Source organism: Scatophagus argus, chromosome 5 (genome assembly GCF_020382885.2).
Source record: "Scatophagus argus isolate fScaArg1 chromosome 5, fScaArg1.pri, whole genome shotgun sequence".
In the NCBI taxonomy this organism is placed as follows: domain Eukaryota; kingdom Metazoa; phylum Chordata; class Actinopteri; family Scatophagidae; genus Scatophagus; species Scatophagus argus.
In genome coordinates, this window is record NC_058497.1 from 21208313 (window position 1) to 21227465 (window position 19153).

The following is a 19153-nucleotide window of genomic DNA, read 5'->3' on the forward strand; positions in this document are numbered from 1 at the left end:
GAGGACTCCGCTGTCCTAATAAGTTTTTATCTCCTCACTATCCCAAGGGCCATGCAGAAGAAGTATGCCACTGGTAGACCAGACCAGAAGGATCTGAATGAAAACTTAGCAGCAACGCAAGGCCTGGCTCATATGATCGTAGAGTGCAACCGACTCTTTGAGGTACAAGAACCTGTAGTTGAGATGACGCATTTCAAGCCTGGAGGCAATATCCCCAGGCCACCCTCTGTGTATATTTGCTGTCAGTCTTAACTCCTTCTTTTATACATCCATTAGATCCCTCATGAAATGGTTACTCAATCGCGTAATTCCTACGTGGAGGCGGACCTACATGCACCAACAATTGGCGAGCTGTGCAAACAGATGGAAGATGATGATGGAACGTACCAAACCCATATGGAGGGGAGACTTCAGAACCTGCTGAAAGAGGCTCGAGAAAAATCCAAATACTGGATGTCCTGCAGCAGCTCTGATAACACAGAGCTTTTCTATAAAAAGGTTGGAGAGTCACGTTAATTTGTTATTGTTTCATATATAACAGCAGATCAAAATTTTCCCAACACTTGTCAAGTCAGAATTATGACAGTACCAACAGAATTTCAGTAATGCAAAAAAGAACATGCAGTTGCTTGCTGTCTCAAAACATAGATCTTGGTTTTTTGATCCGCAAATTGACCTGATCGTTTCTATCTGTGCATCCATTCCAGGTGGGAGATGGGAACCCTTTGAGACGTTGGCGAGTGTCTGTGGAGGTGGAAGCGCCACCGTCTGTAGTTTTGAACCGTGTGCTGCGAGAGCGCCACCTGTGGGATATAGACTTGCTGCAATGGAAAGTGTGCGAGACATTGGACAAGCAGACAGAGGTGTTTCAGTACGTCCTCAGTCGCATGCCCCCTCATCCCAGCAGGGACTTTGTAGTTCTCAGGTAAGTGGGAATTAAAAAAAAAAAAAAACACCAAACAACAAATTGTACTTTGTTTGGAAGTAGTTGTAATTTATTTTCTTTCAGGATATTTACTTAATCTCTTTCTGTTTATTCAAGGTCGTGGAGGACAGACTTGCCCAAAGGTGCCTGCTCACTGGTTTCTGTGTCTATAGAACATGAGGACTGTCCTCCTGTTGGAGGAGTACGAGCTATAGTCGTTGAGTCCAACTACCTGCTAGAGCCATGTGGCTCAGGAAAGTCCAGACTAACACACATTTGCAGAGTGGACTTGAAGTAAGTCTTATTAGAAGATTTTATCACTAACTCACACACATAAAATACATTTCAGTTGCCTTTAAAGATATTTATTTGAAGCTCCATGTATGTGCAAGTGTGCTTTAGTATATTGAATATATTGACTTTGATTTCAGGGGAAGGACTCCAGATTGGTACAACAAAGCCTTTGGTCACCTTTGTGCTGCAGAAGCTGCCCGGATACGCAACTCCTTTCAGCCACTAATCACAGATGGCCCAGAGACCAAAATCTGAAACCCTCTGCCAGTTGTGTCTGCCTTGAGACTAAGATTGAGCCTTTGAGTCTTTGCTAACAGGCAGACACAACACATAATCAGGACCCCGGAACTAAAGCACAGTTTATTCTTTTTTTTGTTTTATTTTATTCCAGAGTAGAAATGCTCTGAAAATGATTTTGAGCTCCTCTGTACTTGCACAATGACAAAAGAGGACATTTTATTGGTGCTGAGTATAATTAGTCAATGGGAAATTAATCATCCTGCCAATGCCCTTAGCTTAGGATCTTATTTACCTTTATGTTGCTAAACCTGTACATTATGATAATTATTATCTTTAAGAATATTGTATTACTGTTGCTTTAATCTATGATGTCTAGGACATTCAGACTCTTTAACGCTTCTGGGAAGCATGTATATGTTATTGTTTTCAGAGTTAAAGCTCTAATTATTGTGATGTAGACCCTTGTTTCTGTATATATGTGTGTGAATACTGTACATGCAAACAAGATGTATATATTGTATATTTGTGAAGGGATAAATAGTACATATGTTAATATTCTATATATTGATTCTTTCACTGTGTCAACCTTCCTGTAATACACATGGTACGAATTTGTAAACTGGTTTTACTTTGCTTCAGTATTGCCGTTTTGGAATGGGTGTAATTTTATGAAACTTTGACCTCCTATGGTTGTGAAAAGAATGACTTAAGGTTTGACTTGATCATACCTGCTTAAGGGTACTGGATTGTGCAGTCAAGTACAGAAGACGTCATTTTTTAATAAAAGTGTCAAAATTGCAAAATGTTTGTATGTACCAATTCTTAATCTCGCTGCCACATTAAAAAGATGAAACAAGCAATTTTCAAGAAATTATCCAGGAAAGACATCAACTGACTTATGAAGGAGTCTAAATATCTCTTTATAATAAAATTAGTACAAACCAGGGTCAGGAAAAGATTTACATTCCACAATTACTTACTGAATACACTACCAAAAACAAAACACAATTCTCCCTGGTCTGGGATGAGAGGGACCTCTACTGGTCAGTCAGAGGAAACATGTGAGTACAGGCAGCTCACATGGGAAGATGGACCTTATTTGAGCTTGAAACTAATTTTTAATGTAAACAACAACACAACAGTGATTGAAATTAAACACAAATGAAGAGTGCAATTTTTTTTATCTGACCTTTCCTGACAAATTATAAGAAAAGGTAAAAACTTTAGTTGAACACATAAACCTGGTTGTCATTTTTGTCCACTAGATGGCCCTTTCTGATTAGCAGAATATGCATATTTACTGTGGCCACGTTTTTATTCACCATGGAGACGTTATTGAAATGACAACCCTTTTTTCACAGGCATTTTCAGTTATTTTTAACTAATAAGGATGAGAATATAGATATCTGTTATGATATCTAATGGACAAATGTCCATGTCAGCTGTAAAGAAGCAGTCTTCAGGGTTGCCACATTAACAGTGTTCATTTTGTAAAATACGTTTTGGTTTGATGGACTGAAAAATGATCACCATTTGGTATTTAGAAGGTTGAAGGTTGTGGCAGCTCAGACATGGTGAAAGTATAGAAAAAGATCATTCCCAAAACCATTACAAAATACAATCAGATGGTGCTTTAGCTGAAACAATCATTATGAGCAACGTCGCAGGTCATTGAGTCTGGATCTGTGCTTCTGATTGAGTTCCTTTTATATTCTCTTACTGTGTGAATGGCAAAGTCAAACCTTCTCCACTGACCTCTGTTCATTGCTGGCAGGTTTTATGGTTCTCATTGTAAATGGGTACTAACAAACTTAACAGAGGGGATAGGAGGACAGGAAGGATGAGTTTCTGATAGTATGTATTGACATTAAAAGGACATTATTAGATAAAGTGACACCAAAATAATAAAAAAACAACAACAAAGGACTAATATCTTAAGGATAAAATAACTACAAAAAATATTTTTAATTTCTCTCACTCAATTACGTTGCCATTTGCTACTTCAAAGACATAACATTCTGAAAGTACATTTATAATAGCACATAGGACTGCAGTGAAATAACAACCCACATTGTAGGATGAAAGTACACTATCTTGGTGAACAGGCTAAATAATGAGATTTTTTGTTGTTCCACATTGCACTACTGCAAATTAAATCAAGTTTTAAAACCTTACAGTATTATAAGTTACATGACAGGTAGCTATATAATGTCTGACATAATTTTTACCTTTTTTAAAGCCATGCTGACACAGATCAGCTTAAAGAGGTCATGAAATGCAAGCTCAGCTTCTGGCTGTCAGTCAGGACGATGAACAGGATCGTTGCCAAGCTGTCAGTGTCAGTCACTTTTATACAACCCTGATTCTAGAAAAGTTGGGACACTGTGCAAACCATACATAAAATAGAATGTGATCATTTGCGCTGATCCCTTTTGACACATGCTCAATTGAAAGCGGTACAAAATCAATATATTTAATGTTTTACATCCTTAACTTTGATTTGTGTAAATATATGCTCATTCTGAATTTGAGACTAGTAACATATTTCAAACAAGCTTGGACAAGGACAACAAAAGGCTGGGCAAGTTATGGAATGGTAAAAATTATAAAACAAACAATAAATAAATAATAAAACACCTGTTTGGAGCATCCCACAGATAAGCAGATTCATCTGTAACAGGTGAAAGTATCATGATTGAAAGGAGCTCAACTGTTCAAAAGAATATTATCTTTTGAAGGCTATTACTGCATGGGATTGGTAACATTTACAAAACCGTTGTCAGCAGTTTGTCTGCAAATGACTGCATTATTTGGCTACAGTGAAATAAGCCACATACAAATATTGGAGAAGTCACTGTTCTTGAATACTCTTCTCATAAAACATTTTGGACAAAAGGCAGTAAAATGCATAATATCTACAATACAATGTATAGATGCACCATTCAAAGGATTAAGTCGCTGACAACAAACATTTTCTCTGGCCTGGTAAATGAATATAATAAAAATATGTTAATAGGTAACATGCATGATCAAGTAATACTGCAAGTTGGGACTTTTTAAAATTGCTTAATAATATCTCTCACTATTCATGACTATCTGGTATTAATGCAGAGAAATGCTTAAAATTCTGCTTAACACCAGTTCAGCGTCGGCACGCAGACCCTAATACTGACTCATCAACAACACTGAGAAAAACTTGACTTGTAGCTGACCAAGGGAATTAATCTCAGCATAATAGGATTTGTTGTATTGCTTTGCATAGACACAGGGTCACCTCTGTACCTCCAGACCTATCAATGGACTGTACTCAACTGGAACCAAAACTGTTACACATTCATGTGATGGGAAAAAAATCATAGGATAATAACACAAATCAGATGTTTGTATACGTGCTCAGGCAAAAATGTTCAGGTGTTCATTCTCAAAAAGATGGGCTGAATGAATAAATGAATGACTCAGTGTGTGCAGTTAATAATAAGTATTGTTAAATGTTTTCTTGGTCACTAACAACCTATCGTTCCTTTGTAAGTTTAATGAAATTAATATTATAATAAATGTTTTCATGGCCATAAAGCTCAGATCTTCTTTTGGCTAGGCTACTGGTCCAAACACACCAAAATGACCTACAGGCCATGAATCACTTTTATATTTACTTTTATTTATAATATTTACATCCAGACAGGAAACCAAAATCAAGTAACTTCCGGCTGACATATTTCTTCCGGAATCAAGATAGTTTAACTTAACAAAATTTACCCGAATTTGCTTAGTTGACCTACTACTGGCAAACTTAAGAAAATGCGTTTTAATGGCAGTACAAACCGACTACTGTTTTTTTTAATTATTTAATTAACTTAATTTTTTTTTTTTTTTTTGCATAAGTAGCCATGCTAAGCCCCACTAAGCGCTCCACTCTTCGCTGATCACACCTGCCCGGCGGACAGCATGTCGAAGCGCCCTGGTAGTAATCAAGCTCCAGCTCTCCAGCTCCATCATCGCAGCCAGCGCAGGCGTGGTGAGTGGAACCGCAGGCAGGGGGCGGCAACATGGCGGTGACAGCGGCGCGGACGTGGAGACGCGCATCCAGGAGAGCGGCATACACACACACATTTGCGTACACGGCGCAGTTCAGCCAGCTCAGTTAACCGGTTGGCACCGACAACACGCCGAACTCCCGCACCAAAACTCTCGAGAGTGGATTTTACCGACCGAGTGAGTTTTTGTTTGTGTTTTGTTTTTTGTTTTTCCGGGGCTCAGTGAGTGTTCTCTTTCATTTGTTTTTGATGCTTCAGAGCAGTGATCCCAATTTTGAACAAGGGGAAAACGTGAAACAAGCCTCTGAAGCCGCCAGGTTTGTGTGGACATGGCAAGCGAGAGACCGGTGACAATGCCAGGCTCGGTGTCGCTCTCGGACCGACAACCTCCACCAGGTCACAGGCAACACGCAGCGGCTGCAGTCTCTCCTGCCGCCGCTCAGACAGTGATGATGTCCGGCCCCGGTTCAGTGGTCCTCCCGGCTGGGATTATCAATCCATCGGTTCCAATCCGGAATATCAAAATGAAATTTGCTGTTCTCACCGGACTGATCCAGGTTGGAGAGGTTAGCAACCGGGATATTGTTGAAACGGTGCTGAATCTGGTAAGTAAACGTTTTTTCCTCTCTTCTCACTATATGACTGGACGTTATTTGCCTAATCCCAAATCAGGAATGCTGTTCAGCGGCCATAATAACTGAATTTAATGTTGACATGTTTTTTATAAAATCACAAATAACTATTCAGTTATTTTCAGTAATACGAGCAAGTATGTATGTGCGAGTAGAAAGCTGTGAACATTTGAACATTGAGGAGATACTAACACAAAGCCAGTTCTCAAGTTTTCAAGTTCAACAAAGTCCAGTTTCACTGTGTTTGCTTGTGAACTGATCAGGATGATGTTAGTGAAGATAAAGTACGTACCTGCTGGGATTTCAGTTTTATGTGAGTACTACTGCACACATTATTTCAAATGGCGTTTGTGTGGCTGTTGGTGAACAGAGTGTGGAGGCATCTGCTGCTACGTGTGTGGAAGTGGTTTGGTGCGTGGGATGGAGGTGGGGGATTCAGGGGACCCAGAGCTGAGGGTCACCATAACACACCAGAGACTCAATCTGTTGCTGAGTTGTTTCAGGAAACCCAGAAATGCATCATGTAGAGAGTTCAAGAACTGGTTAATTTTTAGTGATCAATTGTCCAGTGAAGCTTGTATTGAAGCGGATGAATATTCTTTGTGTCTCCTGGACCCGCTTCTAACTAAAGCGTCAAAGCTTGTGTGGTCATCACCTCCAGATCCATACTGATCCAGAACGTGTTCTTCTTCTTCTTCTTCTTCTTCTTCTTCTTATAGATGCAGCAAAATCAGAGTGAAATGAGAAGCAATAATGTTGTCACCACAAATTGATTGGGGATTTGAGCCCATGGTAAGACCAGGGTTAGCAAAAGAATTCAGTTTCCTCTGCTGGTACAGTGTAAGATGACATTAAGAGCTAGTAGAGCCAGCTGACACCCTTTCTTTGACCATCTGAAAGAGAACTACAGTGGTGCCTTGTTTGCAGTTTTTTGGCTTCTCCTTGTTAGCACACTAGAGATTAATTAAGACCTGTTCTGGCACAACAGAAATCCACTTTGTGGAGCAGGACAAATTGTAGCCCTTGGCATGTTCATACATGAGAGCAGTGCTGCAATGGCTGGAGTCTCTGACAGCTTGCCCTCTCATACTTTGCAGCGCTATTTTCACAGGAAATGTGCTCAAGGAATAACCCACTGTTGACTGCACTGATTTTGTCCAACAGTGATTGTCTTGACAATAGACTAAACATTTATTTACAACAACACTGATCTTGTTTAAGTAATTTTTCCATTTTGCTTTGTTCTCTTGACTTACTGAAGGCAGACCATTAATGTCACATCTGCCCATGTTTATATTTCAGACTAATTTGTAATTTGTGTCCTTATATGTAATGAACAACAGAGTGTCCTATATCCAAACCGTTCTCAGACTTTTGAATGACAGATTTAATTAACAGAGTGTGTGACTGATTTGCTGTGGTTGGCTATTTTGGATATCAGGCCAGTTTGACTCTCTAGTTGACTTATTTGCAAACAGAAATACAACTTACATCCAAATTATGTGCATCACAAAATGTGCATGAATAAGACCAGCCAGGGACGAGGGTGGAGAAGGCCGTCATGCAAACAATTCTCCCGTGTGTAGACGCCATAACTGTGAGGATTTTATGCTTATAATTTCTGATTATTTTTGTATAAGTGTAGAGAGAGTGTGAAGATCCTGAAGGATCCTCAACTTTTTCTCACGGGGTCCAATTTGTGGAGTAATGAAATAATAATGTTTTTCTCCATCTCCAAGGAGCATCTCAAGAAAATTGTGTGCAGGGGATCCTGGTCTATCATGAAAGTGTTTTGTTCTGTTACAGTTGATGATAAATTGTGCTTTAATGGAAACTGACCTTAAATGTTATAGATGGGACATGAGGAATTTAATTAAATTGATGAATGGCCACCACCCATCAGAAAGGTAAATTTAAACTGAATTAGACACAAAACACCTTCACAAGGTGAAGCATTAAATTGCAGTACCTCAGAACCCTCAGATTTGTATCAAATACTGAGGATTTGCAGTTTTTACATAAATCTAACAAATTGAAGCTTTTATCATGAATATACTGTGTAGGTCACACACTTAATCTAATCTGGTATGGGCACGAATAAAAAAAAAATATTCCTTCTTGTCTTCTAACCATTAAGTTGGACACAAAGTGGATTTGTTTCATACTCAGATGTGCAGTTCACAGTAGTCACCCCCTCTGTGACCTGTTAGCTGCCTCACAGCTTTCTCCAAGATGTGAAAATAGAATTGGGTTTCTGCTTAGCTAATTGTCACTTGTTATGAATTACTGCAAGACAAAGTCGCATTACTCAACAGCAAGGCAAGCATGATCTGATGTGGAGACTTGTGACCTTTCATGAAATTAGGAGGAAATGTTCACGGCACATCTTCATTTTGATCACTGACATTTGGAAGTAACAAAGTCCTCATCTGCTGTCAACTGGCTGATATTAACACAATAATGAAATAGGTGTAGAAAGCATATACCCTTGACCTTGATTGTCATGTCAGGTCAGAGTTATCACTGAGCTTATTGTGGCTTTGTCTCCACCCAAAGTCTGTACTTTTAGTCACCACCTGTAGGTGTTAACAGTGATGGATTCCTTCTTCATAAAGAACAGAAGCTATGAATTTTATGACATGAATTTTAGAACAGTTGCATTGGTTGCAATGTTTTTGTAGTGGGAAAAGTATAGCAAACATGAAACCACACACACAGAAACTTGCCAAAACATGTCCGCAGTAGAATCCATTTATCCATCATTCAGTTTGTATACTCATGTTCCACATGATAATATAGGAAATACAGTTTGTGGTTGCATCTCATGTAGCGGCTTTTGTTTGTACTGACTGACTACATTTGATGAGTTTAGATACTAAGATATCTGAACGCAGATTGCCTAAATCATAACCAAATAAAGAAAGGAAAGTTTATATATAATATAGTGTTTCACCTACTTATTTTATCAAAAGCCAAATGGTGCAAGATGCTGGCCTTGGAACGCTGGAAGCTAATGCACTGGAGCTTAACCGATTATCTGCTCTGAAGAGGACTTTGACACTTGGTGTAGACATCTCGAAGTACCTAGAAATCAACCCTCTCTCTTAGATGTTATGCTTATGTACTAAATTATGATGTGTCAAAGATAATCACTGCCAGGAGTTTGTTCAGAGGCAACTTTTATACCAGGCTCAAAGAGAGGTGGACATGGTAGGTGACAGGTGAACAAAGTGCATCAGGGACTGGATTTGTATCCAGCCAGGCTACATGAAATCTAAGGCTCTGTGTATCACAGAGTAATTTTCACATCCTATTCAGTGAATGTATCTAAGAAGTGAGGTGCTCGGCTTGCTTAATTGTGAGAGACTCAATTTTAATCTCTCCATTCTATTCCATGACAACTGTGTGTCTTTCACTCAGTGGTTGACGGTGCAGTAGCTAGCCGTTAGCTCAAAACTACAAGCAAACTGTCTGTATTAAATGGCCTTCTTGGGAGTTTAAATAATTTACAGACCAAAGATATACATTTAACTGGATGGAGGGCTCTAAATTGCTGTCCAAGTAAGCCTCAACAGCGGGCTGGCGATCATCCCAGAGAGTCTTTGTCCCTTGGCCAACTGGATTCTGTGATAAGCTCCAGCCTTCTAACAAAAAAAGAAGATAATTAAAGATTTGGGGTGCAGTGACTGCATATTATGCACACCTAAACCTCCCGTAGTTAATTTTCTAGTAAAAAGAAACAAAAAAGAGCCTGATTAACAGTTGCTGTATCAATGTAAAAAGTGAGTGTTGAGGAAAGTTTCACTGATCAACTGACCAACAGCAGTCAATGAAACGTCGCCTTCAGTCACAGTGACCGAAAGGAGAGGTGCTCAGAGGCAACCCACCAACTCTCAGGTGGGTGCGTTATAGCGTGCGGCCATATTGATATTTTGTGGCAGGAAGGTTTGGACCAGATTTGAACAGCTTGTCTGGCATGAACAAAATACAGTAAAAATGCGGGTTTCAACCACCTGCAGCACTTAAATATGTGGTTTTGTCATGAGTGACGTGTCTGTGCTGCCATGTTATACTCTACTTGCTACTAATGTAGCCTACATTTCTTAACTATTTTGTTGTCATCTTGTCATATTCTTTCACTGACAAAACTGGCTTTGGGCCCCTTTGTATTTTTCATTTAAGTGACTGAACAACTCCGGTAGGCATCAGTTTGACACAGCACAGAGTTTTGCTTACAAATGTTAACAGGTTTTAAGAATAAAAATTTGCTGTGTAACATATGATCTTTGTGTCGGTGTGTCTGACCTTGGAATGATGTTATGTACTCAAACTTTTGTGGTTCTAGTAAGAATTCTTGCATTTTGGTCTATTCTTCTTGTATTGCACCAAATGGAAGACCAACCTGAGAAGAGCATGTTACAGTAGTCCACTCTAAATGATTTCTGCATCTGACTGTGTTAGAAATGAGCCACCTTGGGCAACATGGCGGAGGTGGAAGAAACCTGTTGTCGATGTGCTTCTCAAATATGAGTCAAAGGTGACGCTCAGGTTTTCATCTGTTGAATATGGAATAATAACACTGCGATCCAGGCTGAGAGTCGCAATTGGGCAAATGTGATCATGATAAACAATAATAGCCATTTCTAGCTTAAATTATTGCATACGTCTGGAAAATGGGTATGAGAACAGTGTGTTTTTGGAGGGGAAAAGATATCTCTTCCTCTACTGACAGCTGCTTCAGTGGAGCACAATACAATGCAGGCACAAGGTGTATTGAGACTAATGGGATTTTGCTCATCTGGGTAAACTGCTCTCTTCATGTTTCTTTTGGAACAAATATTACTTTTGCTGTCTGCCCACACACACCACACTGAAAGTCATTCTGCTTGTTTTCTTCATGATAACGTTGCTAATGGCTAATAGTTAAAGTAGCTTGAAGTTAATTTGGCCAACTGTTCTCTGATGCATTTAATTCACTCTTGACAATAGTCTTGATTGAAATTACAAATCTATTATCACACCTGTCAGAAGCAGAAAACAAGCACAAAAGCAAATAAATAAGAATATAAATAAATAATCTTGCTTCAACACACTGTATTAACATTGTTCCTCCTGGTTGACCAGAAGTAAATCACCTTCCTGCCCTCAGCCTTTAAACCACTATTAAAAGATTTAACGTGGATTTGGTGTCATTCTTTTTAAGGAGTAAAAACAGCACATACATCAAACTACCCCGACAAGATTCTCTTGATAACTAATAAAAATGGTCTCAGTGAAGTCCCTTGTGAACTTTAAAAGTCCATCAGGGTGGCCTCTTAGATCATCCTGCCTATCACTGCTTGTCATCCCAAGGTCTACATTAAAAAAACGTTCAGGGTCCCTACTGTGTGCAGCAGCCTTCTACAAGAAGATTGGCCTGTCCTTTTTTTTTATTTATCATCTTATTATAAATTATTTTACTAAAATTTATTATAGTGTATGATCTTTTGTTTAATAAATTTGCTCCTTATTCAATCCAGACCCTGGTAATTCAATCAGTGGCAAAATGCTGATCTCTTTGTTTGACGTTGTCTTCATCTCTGCTGTCCGTTCTGTTTATTCAGAGATAGAGACAGTTAAGAACCAGCAGGCATCTTTCACATTTATTTTGTTATATAGTGTGGACTCTCATTTCAGAAACAAATATTTTCTTTTAGACGTCTGAGGCTTTCTGTCTCCTGCTCTGAGAAGGTTGTCTTTTGTTCTTCACCATCGGAGGAGCTGAAAACAGTGTTTTTTGAGGATTGCAAAACATGTTATTGCATTTAGAATAAATTGAAAATAGGGCCAGTGCCAGCCTAAATTACTTAACTTTTGTTTCATAGTGTTGAATGAAAATCAGTTGAACCATTACAGAGCGAAACCTTTATGTTCACCAACTGCCTTTGCTTAAAAAAATAAAATAAAACTACTGTTGTGTGCAGCTTTGCCGTCAGGGGACAATGAGCAAATGTGGAAATGCATAATAGATGAAAGACAAGGATTGAGTCTTATGTGTGGCCTAAGCTGCTTTCTGTTATGGTTGGCCTTCACTGTAAGCATCCCTCTGCTGCTGTTGAGTCAATTGCGCACTTTGATCAATCTTGGATCGATATCACCTCCGGGCACTGGTACAATTTGGCAAATGTCACACTCCACTTTTTTTACCCCAGAATTGTTTTCTGTGTCACTCTTGAAACATTACCTAATGGGCCTTTGCCTTTTTTTGCTCTTTACTGCAGACCTACTGCATGTATCCATGAATGGTGTTACCCTTAGACAATTTTTATAATTTGCTTTTGGGAATGCTGCAAATGTTTTGCTAAAAAAAATGCAGTGACATGAAAAATGCCTCTGCCAGTCTGATCTGGTTTGTTTGACATCATGTCAAGCAATACTGAAAGAAGGGTTTTAGTTATTGATCTGAAACGTGTGTATTATTTATTCTGTCCTCTATCTTTACTGATGTCCTGCTGAAATGTCCTTCAGCATGATTCTCTGGTATGGGGCCTGTGTAGCTGTGTGCACTCAGACCTCTGTGTAGACTTGGTTAATGACAGATAATTTACCTACCAGCTAAGTATTACATTAATGCTGTTGATGTACCTGAGATAGTAGTCAGTATTCCACGTTTTCTCTGTGGTAAGATAATTAACTCAATCATCAGGAATAGCAGCGTTCACTGTCATGAATTCTTCACTAACGCTTTTCCTGTTTGAACCACATGCATTGTAGGGGAGTACAGCATGCTAAAATTGTGCTTCCTCAGTAAAGTTTATTCTCCACTAAGCCATCCAATTTCTGCCAAGAGCAGTTTCCCTCTGATCTACTTCAAGATAATCTGTTTAGGATTTGAGAGAGGGAAAATTGAAATTCTGATTCTGTGCAATTTTTTTTTGTTTGAATGTGATTTACTTGAACTGTTTGATTGATTCAAGGAGGATGCTGTTACATATTTTCTTGCCCTCAACCAAAGACAAAGTGAAGGGCAGCTTTTGTAAAACATTTTCTTACCTTTATACTCCCTACTCCCTAATTCTACCTTTATTTTTATCCTCTGCCCACTTCTCATTGTTGCCAAAATTGTAATTTGTTGCCAACATATTAATTTATAGGTTTTAGGGTTTATTTATAGGTATAGACCCTGTGTAGTTTCATTGATAACCAACAGCCAGTGCCTTGAGGAAATGCTAAGAGATAGGTCAAACGACTGCACAAAGGCCATGGATCTATTTTCTCTCTGTTCTCCCCTCGGCCTTACTTGTCTCATACTATGCTGGTTGCTCTTCCTCGCTCATGCAACATTACCCTTGAGAGATGCTGATGGTACATTATTTGGCTGCTGCCTACATTTGTGTCAGGGTGCATTCTGCGATTCATCTCCCAGCTCAGTGGGGCAATGTTTGCCAGGGGCACGGCTGACTCCAGGTTGTTGTGGACTCTGCAGCAGCGGCTGACACCGTCGTTCAGGACTTTTTGGATATAAATGTGTTGCTGTGCTGTAGCGGTATGATGTGGAAAAGTGTGAAATATCCTGTGGAGAAAGTTGACAATGAAATAGTGTGAGAAAGCAGAAAGTTTGATAAATGCCTCCAAGAACCTTTTTCTTCTTTTCTTCTTGCTGTTTCCACTTGGTAACATGATATGGTCACAGACACGTACACGAACAGCCATTAAATTGAACTGTAAGTTTTTTGCGTTTGTGACCATATTCAGTACAGATTGGTCTGCTAAAGAAAACACTTTGAGTTTAGCAGGTTTACAGTGAATATGACCAGAATCCTACTGCAGCTTTATTTGAAAATGATATGACTGTTCATTTATTTATGTATCTATTTAACTAGTCATATTTAGATTTCATATTTATTTTGTTCCTGGCTGGGGTACTTACAAGTATTACTGTAGGAATATCCCTCTGTTTCTATCAAATGTCTGTGGTTTTGCTGTGATGATATTTCTCAGTCTCTCAAAGAGGACATTTATTATAATCTGATTTAGCATCACTTCATTCTTCCTTCAACCAGTCTCAGAATAGCATCTTACAAAAAAGTCTGTCCATACCAATATGTACAGTAAATGAATAAATTATATATGTGTATACACATATATATGTGTATACATGGTCTGTTGACCATCATACATGATGAACTCTGGGCTGGCAGTGCTTTACATGTATGTTATACAAATATGAATGAATTCCATCTCCTTTTTGTTCATTAGATCCAAGTAGCTATTGAACATATTTTTGCATCAGTAACATTACAGTGTTCGTTAGCAGTGGTCTGTTTGTGAGTCAGCATTAACCAGACCTGTTTACAACAAGGGGCGAGTGTGTTGAATGATCAGAAGCAGCAATGTGCTTACTCCCAGGTGGAGCTGGTTTTGGCAGTCAACCAAATCCCAGCCTGGGTGTTAATGCGTTGTCTCCCCCCCTTAGGGATGAGGCCCTGTGCACACACACGCTCATTTCTATGGAGATGAGCTGCATCTCTGATCGGGCAAACATGCACAGTCATATTGCTCGCTGCAGCAGGGTGACAGCCAGTTACAGTGGCAAAGCGTTCACATCACAGCGCAGATGCAGCAAAGGCAAAGACTGCTTGATAACTGGATAGTGAAGGTGCAAATAAGATCTGCGGCCTGTTCCTCACAGTCACTATGTGATACAGTCCTGCTTGGAAATGGAAATCTTTGCCTAATTTGGATCTACCCGAAATATGTGGTTGAAAGCCATTCTGTAAAGTTATAAAATAGTTTGGCAAGTAACAAATGCTCGAAAACAAACTTGTGTTTGACTCAAATGAATATAAAAGCAGTCAGCAGTATAATTGGATGTGAGGTTGCGGGTGAGTTGATGTTTGAATGGCTTCTAAGTCACAGAAGTCATGAAATTGAAAGTTTCCCGTACATTCATTTATTTGTGGAGGCTCTCACCACAATATGAGCACTGTCCCCCACATTTTAATTGTATTATTCTCTTTCTCTTTCTTTCCTGTCTCCTGACAATCACACATGCTCTGCAGAGAGATTTTTTTTCTCCTTCAAATGTACTGCTTGTGATACAACCTCTCCTGTTTACTGTAGGCCTACTTATGCTGTTGGTTTAAGCTCGGAAGTGCACCTGGTTGATGTGATGTCATTCGGTACCACATTGGTTTTTGACAGACTGCTTCATTAACGACAAGCCTCCTTCACACACGGCTTTCCTGCTGTTGTGAAAAAGGATTTTTTTTAGGGTACCTTCATAAACCATTCATTCAAGGAAACTACCATTTCTGGCACTTCTACACTGACTTAATTTAAGTACATGTGAAAGCAAAAGACCCTTATTTTTTCTTATTTTGACACCAATTGACATTATCCTTTGCACCTCTTGTTTATCTTTAAATTTGAACAAAGAAATTAAAGTTTATTTAAATTATGTTGGAAATGTAAATCAAGATATTTTCTCAGTTTCCTCACTCTTTTGTAATCATGCTGTGATTAATAAGGATATTGCGTAGTTTGTAATATCCGGTTAGTTAGGTCTGACCCATTTCGGATGGCATTCAGTTTAATATATGGTAACATAGTTTGTCAGTCACTGAAGTCATATATGTAAACTCCTGTTGTTGTATTTTCCTGAGGCAGTGAATAAAAGAATAGACCTATCTGTATTGTGCTCTGCATAACATAAAGCATTGTTGTGAATGCTGCGCATCAACAAATACAGGTACTTTAATGCATGTTCAGTGTCATACAACAGTTGCTTCCCAATGGAAATGTGGTCTGTGTATAAACAGTTTTTCTTTCCATCTCTGCCACTGACAGAGCACATCCAACAGAGTCTAACCCACTTTACTGGTGTAGAATAAGGCATCTGAAGTCCGTATTACAGGAAGTGACAGATTTATAATTCTCTCTTGCACACAAGCCACTAGGTAGTTAATGATGTGTGCTGAGAATACAGATTTCTACATTATGCCTGACAAGGCTGCCGTTGTTGATGGGATGGTTTCGAATATGTTATGTTTTCATTTACACTTCATTCCCTTTGGTCTTGAAGTGCTGTAGCGCTGTAGCCTGCAGTGTGTTGCTGCTCGATGACTGGGGCCAGGGTGCCGTGTTCATCCTCCTCTCCTGCTTTTCGCAATCCTGCAAGGGCTTTGCTTTTGATAAAGGTTAGTGTAATCAATCTCCTCGATGTTTATATTTATTGCTTCAGTACAGCTGGGATGTTTCCATTTCCTGCTGATATTGAAGCATGAAGGACTCTATAAAAGCTTGATCACACACTGATTTAATGTGGCTGAAGTAAGGGAGAAATAATGGAGGGCTTAGGGTTTTGGATTACAATTAATACTAAGGGATCAGCGTAATGAACGAAGACACCATCCATTTTTATGGCTCATTATCCTCCCTGCCACCTTCTAACTGAATCTTTTTTATAATTAGTCACTTGGACATACTTTGTCTCTTGTCTGCTTGTTTTTTCATCTTGGTTGACACACTAACTTTTAAAAGCCACTTTAATGGACTCCACTCACCAATTTGCTGTTGAATATTTGGGTATTGCTCCAATGAAACATCAGTGCTACCATAACTTTTGATTCAAATGCCCTTTAATGTTACATTTCCTTAGTACAGCGTTACTCATGCATAAATTCATGAGAGACACGTGTTCTACTTACCTTGTTTAATTGCATGATGGCAGCTTGATATGTCCTATGGTCAGTCAATTCAGATTGTGTTTATTCCTCATGTGAAGGCGCATCAGTGTTTGTCCTGTGTTATGTGACATTGTAGTCCTAATAATGATGTATAATGCACTGTAGATGGCTTTTTGTGCCATTTCTTTGTTGATTTAAATTGATTCGAATAAACAGTCAGAGCACTATGGCTTCTGTTGTAGTCAATTCTAGTTGTTGTTTACATGCTCTTTATAAAAAAATTAAATATAAATATAAAAATCATGATGAATTAAGTTAAATTTCCTCAGTCCACAAATGCTGCTTAACACGATGGACCAACAGTAAATACATTTAACTGTACCATGATGCATTGCATATCTCTTTTGTACCTTTGGGGAGTTAAGTCTCTGTATGTTGTATGCATGGGCATACTGAAGCCCAATTTCAAGCATAGGCTGGATGCTAAATGTGTGTGTCTGGCTAATGCTATTAGTTGTGAGAGTTGGACTGCTTTGAAAGGAACATCTGGCTGGAGAGCCTCACTGTTGCTCCAGAGTCTCAAGCTGAGAAGGATTACTGCTGTGGCATTTGGTTGAAGATGATTCAGCATGGAATTAGATGGCCTATATGGAACACAGCTTGGGACAGTGTGACAGTCATACTCTTCTTGTTAATATGAATACAGGGTGTTAAGAGTGGTGAAAGGCTGTGGGGGATTGCTGAATCCCAGCATCATGCTTTTGACTGATAATAGTTGCTTTGATTAATGTTTGAATATTATATCTCTTATTTTCTAGCTTTGGGCAGAAAATCCATTCTGTTCACAGCTTATGCTTAGCTTTTTCTATAAACTGTGTGGACTGTGTTGTATTTTATTTCTCAGCAGGATGGTGTGGCTTTTCTTAAAGCTATGGGGTATGTTTTGATTTTATCTCTCCACAGTGTCAGTATCCCACCTGTCAGTCCATCTCTCCCTTCAAGCATTATCCTGTACAGACAGTATAGGAGAACAAGAAAAGCAATGTACTGATATACTCTGATTCAACGAAATTGATTAATATTGAATTGATTGCATTACGTAAGAGCAGCAGTTTATATTGTGTATGTTGAAACAAACTGGCTGGCTTGTAAGCATTAAATAAGAAGAAGAGTAGAAAAATTTCTACTTTATTGAAATAGATTTTACCCTACCCTAAAAATATCAACAAATGGACAGCCTGGACACATAAGCCATCTGACATGGCTCCAAGGCATTCTGGATATTACATATATATATATATGTATATATATGTATATGTATGCTCTAAAAATAAAACTGACTTGACTTGACTCTTGTCACCACCATCATGTTTGTGTCTGTGAAATGGTAGAGCTCCCCTAGAAAACAAAGACATAATGATCAGTGTGGGCTGCTGCTACATGAAAGAACATAGCACATTTATTCTTTACTGCACTTATGTTTGCATTCACATCGATACACCAGGCAAGTCTCCCTCTATGAATGTGCATTATTTCAAGGGGACCAGGCTGCAGCCAGATGAGTAGTGCAGATATACCTCTTCAAGAGCGGATGAAAGTGCTAACTGAAGAGAGTGCCTGTGTATCCCAGGTGTAACTTTTTAGAGGTGGCATATTTTCTCCTAGAAAGCACACTGTTGTGATTATCATGGTGACAGCCTTGTTTGCATAGAGTTTAATATGGGGCTGTAAGTGTCTGGAGAGAACCTGGCTGTACTGTTTAGTTTACTGGTATCACAGTAATGTGAGCCCATGGATATGTCTTCTTGGACCACAAAAAGTAGTACTGCTGGATGTCACTCTGACCAGGCAGGGCTATAATTGCATTCACCAGGTGTCCCAGGTCTAAATCAATACATCCACACTGGATGACTAGATTAAACACCAACAATTCTGTTTGGCAATCATTTTCACAGTGTGACATTTAAATAGAAAATTGTAATTGAAGATCAATGCACAAATTAGAGATCTCTTTTTCCACAATTCCTTTGATATGACGGTGCCAGTCTCAACTCATTTTGTATTGTATGCTGACTTGAGAGAGAGAGAATGTGCATTTAGCTTTGTGTTTTTGGAGTAGATTGATGTTGCTTCAGTTGGGTGTTATGCTTCCTGGCTTGCTTTACGGCTTTGTGTTTAGTTACATTAATGGAAGCATGTTTTTTTTTTTTTGTTTTTTTTTGATTTGTTTGTTTTTTTTCTTTTTAAGCTCCAGTGTCTGAAGGGTTTTCTTCTCCAGTTGCACTTTGCCAGTCCTGACTGATGCAGGTTTCTGTTGACCTTTGAGAAACCGCTGTTTCACAACACAAAGTAGTGGATGGA

At 38.9% G+C, this 19153-nt stretch overlaps 2 protein-coding genes across 8 annotated transcripts in view; both read left to right on the forward strand.

Moving 5' to 3' along the window:
• stard13b (StAR-related lipid transfer (START) domain containing 13b) overlaps positions 1-2262 on the forward strand; it is a 65108-nt gene extending 62846 nt beyond the window's left edge. For all 7 annotated transcript variants that reach the window (XM_046389610.1, XM_046389609.1, XM_046389612.1 and 4 more), the window contains 5 exons: positions 48-162; positions 277-498; positions 708-925; positions 1043-1219; positions 1357-2262. In XM_046389610.1, coding sequence (XP_046245566.1) covers positions 48-162; positions 277-498; positions 708-925; positions 1043-1219; positions 1357-1474 — 850 coding nt within the window. In that variant the 3' untranslated portion in view covers positions 1475-2262. The remainder of the gene's footprint in view (positions 1-47; positions 163-276; positions 499-707; positions 926-1042; positions 1220-1356) is intronic.
• Positions 2263-5353: 3091 nt separating this feature from the next.
• nbeab (neurobeachin b) overlaps positions 5354-19153 on the forward strand; it is a 178071-nt gene continuing 164271 nt past the window's right edge. Inside the window, exon 1 of the mRNA XM_046389619.1 lies at positions 5354-6098. Coding sequence (XP_046245575.1) covers positions 5823-6098 — 276 coding nt within the window. The 5' untranslated portion in view covers positions 5354-5822. The remainder of the gene's footprint in view (positions 6099-19153) is intronic.